Source organism: Pogona vitticeps, chromosome 3 (genome assembly GCF_051106095.1).
Source record: "Pogona vitticeps strain Pit_001003342236 chromosome 3, PviZW2.1, whole genome shotgun sequence".
NCBI lineage: Eukaryota > Metazoa > Chordata > Lepidosauria > Squamata > Agamidae > Pogona > Pogona vitticeps.
This window is the reverse complement of record NC_135785.1, coordinates 65,378,781-65,388,608: the sequence shown is the minus strand read 5'-3', so window position 1 is coordinate 65,388,608 and position 9,828 is coordinate 65,378,781. Positions and strand designations below refer to the sequence as shown.

Below are 9,828 nucleotides of genomic sequence, written 5' to 3'. Positions count from 1 at the left end.
TTTGGCTAGAATGACTGCATATCTGAATATATATCATCACTGCATGCCTCTGTGCACACACATCTCTGCTTCTCATGAAATTAACAAGATATCTGTCATTCACAGAAAATTTTGCACATTTTATACATTTCTGCTTGTAAGTTAAATATACAATAGCAGATTCTGCAGCGCCATTCATCAGGTTCATTCTTCCCTTGAGGTGGTTTAGTTGATTCAGAAATAAGCCCATTATGTTGAAGGGGCTAACTCCATAGCAGCATTGGGGAAGTTGCCTTTCTTTTTATAACTTCCAGTCCTCCAGCAATCACGTCCATTGGCTGGTGGAACCAAAACAGGGTGGCTAGCAGAGGGATTTGGGACTGAATTATTTCTGGAAGCAAAAATATGAAACGGAGGATATCCTACTTTGGGCACATAAGGCAAGACAAGGGAAAATGTTGGGAAAGGTGGATGGCAACAGGAAAAGAGGAAGACCAAATACTAGATGAACTGACTCCCTAAAAGCACCCACAGGGTTGAGTTATCAAGAGCGGAGCAGGGCTGCTGAGGACAGGCCATTTTGGAGTGTAGCTCATTTCTGGAGTTCGCCATGCATCACAGGTGACTTGTTGGCAAAAGAACAAGTCCAAATAAATAAATAAATAAATAAATAAATACATGCCAAATACTGCTCTGTATTTTGTCATAGAAGACCTTGGAAAAGTTACATTTTTTTTAACCACAGCTCCTGGAATCCAGCAACAAGCTGGCCATCCTGCCTGGGGATTTTGGGACCTGTACTCCAAAAACACAGCATTTCCAAGCTCTAACGGGCTCAGCAGCCTTGAAGACTAAAATGGGACCGAACCACTCAGCTCCTTCAAAGTTGTTGTTTTTAAAAGTCTGGCTCTAAATGGGCGTTTTTGTCTTTAATAAATTGAATCTGTTCGTTTTATGGCACCGCTAGCATTGTCACTTTTCAAGGAGGGTTAAAGAAATGGTATGTGCTGCAATCGTTGAGAGACGGGTGTGTGTGTGTGCGTGCGTGTGCGTGTGCGTGCGCGGGGGGGGGGGAATACTGCCACTACTTTTACATGACAAGATTCGTCAAAAAGAAAAGTCTCTGGTTAACGGTTAACTAAGATGCCCGTTGTGGCACTAACCAAATATTTGGGAGCGACAGCAGTGGTGAAGACTTTATCCTTGAAAGGAACTGAAGGCAGTGTTGCAAAACATTCACTGGAGCATTTCTGTAAACAAATCCCGTTGTGATTTCCTCATAGCCGTAGGGCCGGAAAGAAAACGGGTCCCTTCCTTGATGGCGGGGGGGGGGGCGGGGGGGCTTACTAGCAGTCAGGGATCAAGAGTTCAAATCCTCCGCCCGCTTTCGGCGGCGACCCGGCTCCTCTGTCTCGGGTCCTCGCGCGGAGCGTTTGTTGCGCTTCCAAAGCGGGCGCGACGCGCGTGACAGGAGACGGTCCCGGAAAGTTTCTCTCCCAGGCAAGCTCGGCGTGGAAGCGGCGGAGGGGGTCGGAGGGAGGGCCCGGTGCCGCCAAGCTCGGGCCGAGGCAAGCGGGGGCCGGCGTGGCGAAGCGAGGCAGAGCGACCGGGGAAATAAACGAATTTTGACTCCTCAGTAAAATGAGCGCGATCTCGCCACGTTTTGATGCACTTCGGGTCCCGTCTTGATTTATTCCCCCCAGCGAGAATTCTTGCCGAGCCGTTCTTGTTGGGTCCGTCGCGCCGTCCCTTTTATTTGGCACCTCCCTCTGGACCATGAAAGCCCCCTTTGCCGTTCAGACGTTTTGAAATCACGTAGAGGGGGAGGAAAACTTTTTTTGGGGGGGGGTTAGTGGCAGGCAAGGGGAGAAGTTCTGTAAACGGCGGTCGCTTTCCTAATAGGGCGATCTCTCTCTTTCTCTCTCGGGCGCGCCCCATCGGGCGCCACGGGGCTTACTCCCAGGTTGCGGGGGGGGGGGGGACGCAGGCCGGTCGGCTCAGGTTCTCACGGGGAGAAGACGGGCGCCCGGGCAGCTGGCGGCACCTGCCGGAGAGGTTTTTTGGGCTCCGCCGCTCCGCTCCCTGCGTGCGCCTCGGTCTCCAATAGAGGGGGCAGCGGGAACTTAACGAGAAAGGCCCGGCAGCGGTTACCAAAGGCGTAACGGAGGGTGATCGCCGGGTCTGGTCCCTCTCCTCACTTCTCCTCCTCCAGGCACTCCCCCCCCCCTCCAATGAATGGGGACGGACGACGCTAACTAGCACCGAAGCGCAAGAAAGCCTGCGGACACTTGGGGAGGTGTCGACTCCCTCTGGAAAAGGGAGGGGGACGGGGAGGCGATCGGGCTTAGCCCGCAGCCACGCGCAGGCACCATGATGATGATGACTTGTGGTTGGAGGCGGCGGTGAAGGAGAACCGACGCGGGGTTTCACCAGCGATCGTGTGCGTGTGGCCTCGGGACTGAGGGGCGAGAAGCGTCTGGAGGGATAGCCGTTCATTTGCCCCCCCACCTCCCTTCTCTTGCTTCTTTCTTGGAATCCCTCCCGGAGGGGGGGGACACAGAAGGTGCTTCTTCCTCCCCCCCACACACACCCACACCCACCCAAGAGGCAGGCGAAGCCATCCTGTGTGTGTTTTACCCTCGCGCGCTCCCCGCGTGAGGCTCTTTTCCTCGTCTTGCTTTCTTCCTTATTGAGTGAAATCGGCGCGACTGTTTTCCAGGATGCTGGGAAGATCGAAGTGAGAAATTCTCCGCTTGCTCTTGTTTCTTCTCTTCCTTTTTCTTTTTTGCAGAGCAGCTGCTCTTGCTGTTGTTACTCCTGGGGAACGGAGGAGAGAGAGAGAGACAGAGAAGGGGTGAAAGAGAGAGGGATCTAGGGTCTTGGCAAATTCAATGGATATGAACTTGGGGGCTTCGGAATCTGGCTGGCTTGGAATATCTGCGTGCTGTTGATCGCCTTCTGGAGTGGCAGAAGCAAGCTCGTTCTGAGGAAGGACCTGCAAAAGATAGATCAAGATGTCTCTGGCCACCTTATACTTCCTTCTGCCCTTAATGGGTAAGTGTTTGGGGTGTGTTCTTTCGCGCTCTCCTTGAAGCCCACGCTTGGGCTTGGAGGACCTGACAGGTTGTCGTCCAGTCTTTATTGAGAGAATGGTGAAGTTTTTCAGTAGTTTTCAGATCCCCCGTTCTCCTCTCCGCCTTCCAGTATGGACACCGTGCTTAGCTAAAGCTCTTAAGGAGATGTAGGCTACCCTCCTGTACAAATCTGTCTGGGGAAGGTTGCTTACCTCCGAGTAGGTACGAGTCGGATTGAATTTTGAACTGCAGAAGATGCTCTCTTTTTGAGTTAAACGGGGCTTGAGCAAGTTAGAGGGGAAACTTTCCACTAATCTCTTCGGTAACTTGATGAGACGGCAAGCTGGAATATTCATGTAGAAAGAGGATTACGTGAGGAGTTTGTTAAAAAGAATACAGTATTTCTAAACCATGCCTCCACATATTATTTGCATCTCAAATCTGGATTGTTTTGACAGCAGACCAGGTGTGTGTGCATTTGTGTGCGTGTATGCACATATACGCCTGTGTCTCTGAGTAGGAAATAAAGGATGACTGTAATCTGCTCTGGCTGTTGCAGTGGAATCGTTCTGCATGGAGGCAGAAATATGGAAACAAAAGCCTGTCAGTTTTTATAGTTAAAAAGAAAACTATCGCCAGCACCACTGCCTTTCTAAAGACCTGAAGGTTCTCGGCAATTGCTAGGAAAATCTCTTCTTTCTCTCTCATCTCAGCTGGTTAAAATCACAGCAAAGCCTTTGTGGAAAGGAGAATTTAACCCATTGATGCTCTCCTCAGAGTTTGAAGGAGAAGCCTATATAGTCCTGGCAAGAGGAAATGATTAATTTGTTTTACTCTATATGTTAACTGCTTTGCTGTTTTGGAAGATTGGGTCATCTGGGAGTACAGTCTTTGTTTTAGTTAAAAAGAAGGCAGTTTTCTGGGAAATCATAAGGAAAAGGATTTGGGAAATGAAAGCTCAATTACTTTCTGAAACTCTCTGGCGGGACCTGATCCCTGTGCAATGGAAGGTGTATTTGGTGGCGGAGAGGGGACTCTTGTGTTATTGTTCACGATTGGGGCATGTGTTTGATAGGAATGTAGCCTTTGAATTTTAAAGGAGCTGACCTTCTCTTTAGGAAATGCAAGTTTTCAAGGGCTTCTTTGTCATCCCTAGCAAAGGGGGAATTTAGTAAGAGTAAAGATTTGCTCTTTTTCTTGGCCCTGTGCATGTTGTTCTTTATAAGTCCTCCTAAGTTAGTGTCATTTATGTGGCATCAGGAGAGCTCATAGGAGTTTCCTTTGCTCTGCTTTCTTTTGTCCTCCCCTGAATGTAGAAGTTCTTTTGTCCTCAGAAGTGAGCGGACTGCTCGGAGGAGGAGGAGGAGGAGGAGGGGACCGTCTAGATTGTGTGAAAGCCAACGACCAGTGTCTCAGGGAGCAGAGCTGCAGCACGAAATACAGGACGCTGAGGCAGTGCGTTGCCGGCAAAGAGAGCAACTTCAGTCGGGCGACAGGCCTGGAGGCCAAGGACGAGTGCAAAAGCGCCATGGAGGCTCTGAAGCAGAAGTCTCTTTACAATTGTCGCTGCAAGAGAGGCATGAAGAAGGAGAAAAACTGCCTCCGTATCTACTGGAGCATGTACCAAAGCTTACAGGGTACGTTGTAGGGGGGGTGGGGGGTGGAGCGGGCAAGAACACTTTCGCTCAGCACTTCCTCCCTGCAGAATGGGATTTCCTCTGCCTTTTAGATCCACCATGACCTGACCTCGTAGTTCTCATTGTGTTCTTCAGTTGCAGACCAAGGACCTTTCCTGCCACCCAGCTAAAGCAGCTGTTCCTTGCTGCAGTTGCCTGTTGTTTGGGAAATGCAGAATAAAAGATTGCCTCCAGGGGGACTCAGCTGACCTTTCTAAACCGAAGCCAGAAGATTAGGGTGTTAGCAATTTGTGGAGTCTTAAAAGACAGTCAGTTAAGCACTTCCTTTCCCGATCACCACCTCCTGAGAAGAGAAGGAGGATGGTAGATACTTGTTAATGAGATCTAGCTTTGCAAGATCACAAGGGGTCACTCCTTACCCACTGAGTCAAATGAGAATTTATCCTTTCCTTGAAAAATTGCCAGGCATCTCTGTTTGTAAGCAGTGTCCTCTGCTTGTATGTATGTGTTTGAGTGTGTGTATAACCATCTCCTAGCTGGAATGAAGATACTTTCAGAAACATCTTTGTATTTTGTGGAACATTAATGGACTACATGAGAAAGGCATTTGAACATTCAGCATCAGAGCAATGACTCTGACGAAAACATTCATTGATTTCTGAGGCAACAAGGCAATTTAATACAGTATTGGAATTTGACTCATGGTTGGTTAGGAATTTAAGGCCCTGTGATCTTGATATGTTTTACAATAATATCTATTCCAAGCCTTCCATACCTGTGGTGGTTAATTGAATTCAATATTATAGTCAATGGCAACACTGAATACTTTAAATGACTTTGGATTTATTGGCTATAGCTCTCACACTAAATTATTACTGGATAGTCCTTAACAGTTCTAAAAAAAGTAAGGCCTAAATCTAACGGTTAGTCTCAAGTAATGTAAATTCACTAAATCAGTGGAATTTACGTAGTTGTTGACTTACCTAGTTTCAACTCATTCAGTGGGTCTAATCTAGTTGGCACTAGCCATTGGATTTAGGCCTGAGAGTTTACTTGTAGAGCACAATTCTGTACATATTTACTTAGAAGTAAGTGTCATAAAATACAGTGGGAATTCCTGGAAAATGTTTGAAGGATTGCAGTCTTAGGCTCAGGTTTCATTACTTACCCTATGTCCAAGTATGAAATAATTACAGATAAATGCAATAAAATAAATTGTAAATAAAAAAGGTCCTATATAGGTAAATAATTTCTACCTTCTTTGCTATTTTTCTTGCCGTCCCAATAGCTGTTAAAGTCAGGATTACCAGAGTCAGTTGTTCTACATGTTTTCAATTTCATTGAGGAGAAGGATGCATTATTGACAAGATATTTCTCCCCCAAAGCTTTTATGGTAGGATACCGTAAAAGAATGCTGATTTCAACATCATCTGCTTTAATACTCTTCCCTCAATATCTGCAGCAGTATTGCTCCGTTGACCAGACCTAATGGTGCTGAGAACTTGAAGATTGCTTGCCTATCACCACAGTACCAATGCTAAGAGAATAGGAGTTAGAAGCAGCCCGAAGTCAAAGGTTGCAGAAGATGGGGGCACACTGAAGTTTTTTGAAGAGAGGGTTGAGAGTGGAAGCTGTGGCCACCCTAGGTGAAGAAGAAGTAGTTGGTTCAATAGGCATGTTTCCTGAGAGTAATGAACTGCTGTTGTTACTGTATTAAGACTGGAGGCTAATGAAGCATAAAAGAAAAACCACACTTTCTATTTTCTTTAGGAAATGACTTGCTTGAAGACTCACCTTATGAACCAGTTAACAGCAGGTTATCAGACATTTTCAGGCTAGCACCAATTGTTTCAGGTAAATGAAATTATGATTCTTTTTCTGAAATATAGATTGTTTGTGCACTCTTTCAGAATGTCTTACAAGGATGTGGAATACCATTATTTATTCTGTTTTAACGGGCTCTAGAGGAAGTGGAAATCATGGTGCCGAGGGAAATTGTTTATTGGCCTACTGACTATGAATTTGGCTGCTACATGCAGTGAAACCATGTGCAGTTCTGATCAGAACCATGTGCCATGTACATTTTAATTCAGTTTTGCAACCCAGAATAAGCCCCACTGAACATAATGAGTCTTAAGCGTCAATGTTAGTGTGTATGCTTGCACTGTAAATGTATTGGCGTGGATTCAATTTTGTTCAGTATAAATGCTTGACTCTTTAATCCACAGACTGAGTTGAGATTGCATATGGTTGCTCACTACTTGATGACTGCAGGGTCAAGTGATCACTTACTTGTGTGAAACAGCCAGTGCAGACCAGCATCGCAGAAAGAGCAGTCATGCCAGCTGACATTATCTCAAGTATAATGATTTTCTGTGTAAGCTCTTCATACATTCATCTGTGACTCATCAGGTGCTAAGATATCCAGTGATGTATGGATATGAATAAGCCCTGTGTCATTGGTATTTGTGGGGAATAGTAATCTCTCCTTTGTTCAGCATAAGGAGCTATTGTCAGAGATTTTGTGGAATGCAAATGGACCATACAGTAATACTAATCTTGAAAAGTACTTACTCTGGTGTTCTAGATTCATTTACTTTGTGCATTCAGTTCTTGGGCAGCAACAGAAGGGGGAATCTGATTATATTTGTGGGTGGCAATCTGATTGTCTGCCTCCAGAATTTCCATTGCATTGCCTGGTTGTTGATGTGGTCTTTGCAGGTTACCTTGCCTTGACACAAAAGAAAATTTCCTTTCCTTTCCTCCCTCCTTTCCTCCTTCCCTTCCTTCCTCCCAATGGGACAGATGTTTCCTTCCCAATAAATTAAGAGTTTTGTGTTGCATAAATATTTGCAGTGCAATGCAGTGTTATGCATGTCTATTCAGACACTGTTTGGCTTTCACAAACCTCTCATTATATTACTATTTTGAGCAAAACCTGCAGTTTTTCCTGTGCAGAATGGGATTGCATACACTGTTGGTGCTTCCAAACGTAAGTGGCAGTTATTGTGGATTAGAAATATTTATTGATACCATATACTGTATGTTGAGTATCATGAGACCCTTGCAGCTGTGTTGAGTTCAGTGGACTTATTCTCAGGTCAGTAGGAGTGAGATTGCAACCTTATCATTCTTCCAGTAATTTTGCTTTCAGGAGCTTCTCCTTCTAATATTATTCCGAGCAAATCCTGTGGTTCTTCCTGTGCAGAATGGGATTGGATACAGAGTTTGTGCTTCTAAACTTAAATTTCATTTCTTCAATATCAGAAATATTTACTGTCACCATATATTTTAAGTCTCTCACTAGGCTCTTGCAGGCTGAAGTTAAATTTGACTCAAGGATTCATTGCACATTTAGAATATCAAATGTCTGTTGTAAATCGGTGATATAGTGTCTAATATGCCAGACACTCTACAATTCACATGTTTGCACTCACCACTCAATTTTGTGGTAAAGACAGGAGCTTCTTTGGCTAGACTGTGCATGAAAAAAAGGCCTGAAACACCAGAGTGCCAGGATAAATGGTCTACAGAGGAAATGGTCTCTTGGAGCCTTTCCAAATAAGTAATACCCTGTTTCCCCTAAAATAAGACCTAACCTGAAAATAAGCCCTAGTATGATTTTTCAGGATGCTCGAAATATAAGCCCTACCCTCCAAAATAAGCCCCAGTTAAGTGAAACCCCGCCTTCTACCATTGTGCAGCAACCAGAAGAAGATGACATGACGGCATTTGAATAAATGTAGATTGTTGTACATGAAAAAAGAAAACATTCCCTGAAAATAAGCCCTAAGGCGTTTTTTGGAGCAAAAATTAATATTAGACCCTGTCTTATTTTGGGGGGAAACAGGGTATAATACAAATTCATCAGTGCAAACTCTGTAGAACTGAGCTTAGTGTTTCCTTAAATCTGTTTAAGATCAATTTTTATCAGCCTTTTAGAACTAATTTGAGCTGAATGTAAGATTTATTTTTTCAGCATAAGCTTTTCTTTCTGTTTTTAATGCTTTTTTGCCCTGACAAGACCGTTTTTTAATTAAATGGTTAGATTCCATAACTGCATGACAGTGATTGTTGTGGATAAATGTACTCCACATAGGCAGTTGGATTCTTTTTGTATCCTTCTGCCTGATGTTCTGTATGTTCCCGTAGATGTAGAAAGTACAAATACTGTATATCCAATTAATTACGGTGGAAAGGACATGGCATTGCACTGGCTTCCGCTGTATGAGGAATGTCGAAAACCCTTTGAACATGCTGGGATCTTTAAACAACAGTAGATAGTTCTGAACGGCACTTTTTCTGTGTTACTTTATTGAACTATTGCATGCTCTGCTCTTTTTGCCTGAATAACTGTTTATATTGTGTTTTTGGGATTTGTATTTTGTATCTGCTCTTCTGTTGGATGCTTGATATATACTCAGTGTTCATATATCAAGCCTATTGTAAATTTATGTTTCCCTTGGTAGGATTCTAGGTGAGTATAATTTCACTCAGATGTTAGTCACAGATCACAGTTTGTAGTGCCTTCTGTGTAGCTTTTTTGTCCTGTGGTTGGAGGAAGCCTAATAATTCATTAGTATATGACGTTTCCACAACTGTCTTTAGGAATGATTGTGGAATGTACAGAAGACTAATGAAGATGAATTGTCTATTCCTCTTCACCATATGTTTCTTCCATAAATGTAGCCTTCCAGTGTCCGATATCAGATGAACTTGGCATTTCTCACAGTTGTCTGCAGGGTTTTCCTTTTTATCTCTGTGTATCCACGTCTATATACTGTATATACTACATGTGTGGTAGCTTTAGTTTTAGTCCTGCAGACTGAGCAAGAGAAGCACAATGGTGCAGCTGTTGATTTTTAAATCCTTTTGAGATGCTTGTATGGAGGAGGTATAGTAGACAAAGTGGGCCATGTGGGTATTTTTCAGGTTGTTGTGCAAGAAACCATCAACTATCAACATTGTGCAAAAGCTTATATTGAATGCCAGACCAGCATAGGAATGCTATTGGCTGTATTAATGCAGGAATGGAGGCCTAGCCTATGCAAATTGTATCTCAGTGATAGCATACATACGTTTGCATGCACAAAGTTCCAGTTTAAATTACCAGCACCTCCAGGGATTGGTGGGAAAAG

General features: G+C 44.3%; 1 protein-coding gene across 3 annotated transcripts in view; it reads left to right on the top strand.

The window, feature by feature from the left end:
• The first annotated feature begins 1,943 nt into the window (after positions 1-1,943).
• GFRA1 (GDNF family receptor alpha 1) overlaps positions 1,944-9,828 on the top strand; it is a 251,153-nt gene continuing 243,268 nt past the window's right edge. The window contains exons 1-3 of one of the 3 annotated variants that reach the window (XM_072995505.2): positions 1,944-3,033; positions 4,391-4,690; positions 6,461-6,544. In XM_072995505.2, the coding sequence (XP_072851606.2) occupies positions 2,994-3,033; positions 4,391-4,690; positions 6,461-6,544 (424 nt within the window). In that variant the 5' untranslated portion in view covers positions 1,944-2,993. Of the gene's footprint in view, positions 3,034-4,369; positions 4,691-6,460; positions 6,545-9,828 lie in introns of all 3 variants that reach the window. The other 2 variants (XM_020779955.3, XM_020779954.3) reach the window with 2 other exon arrangements.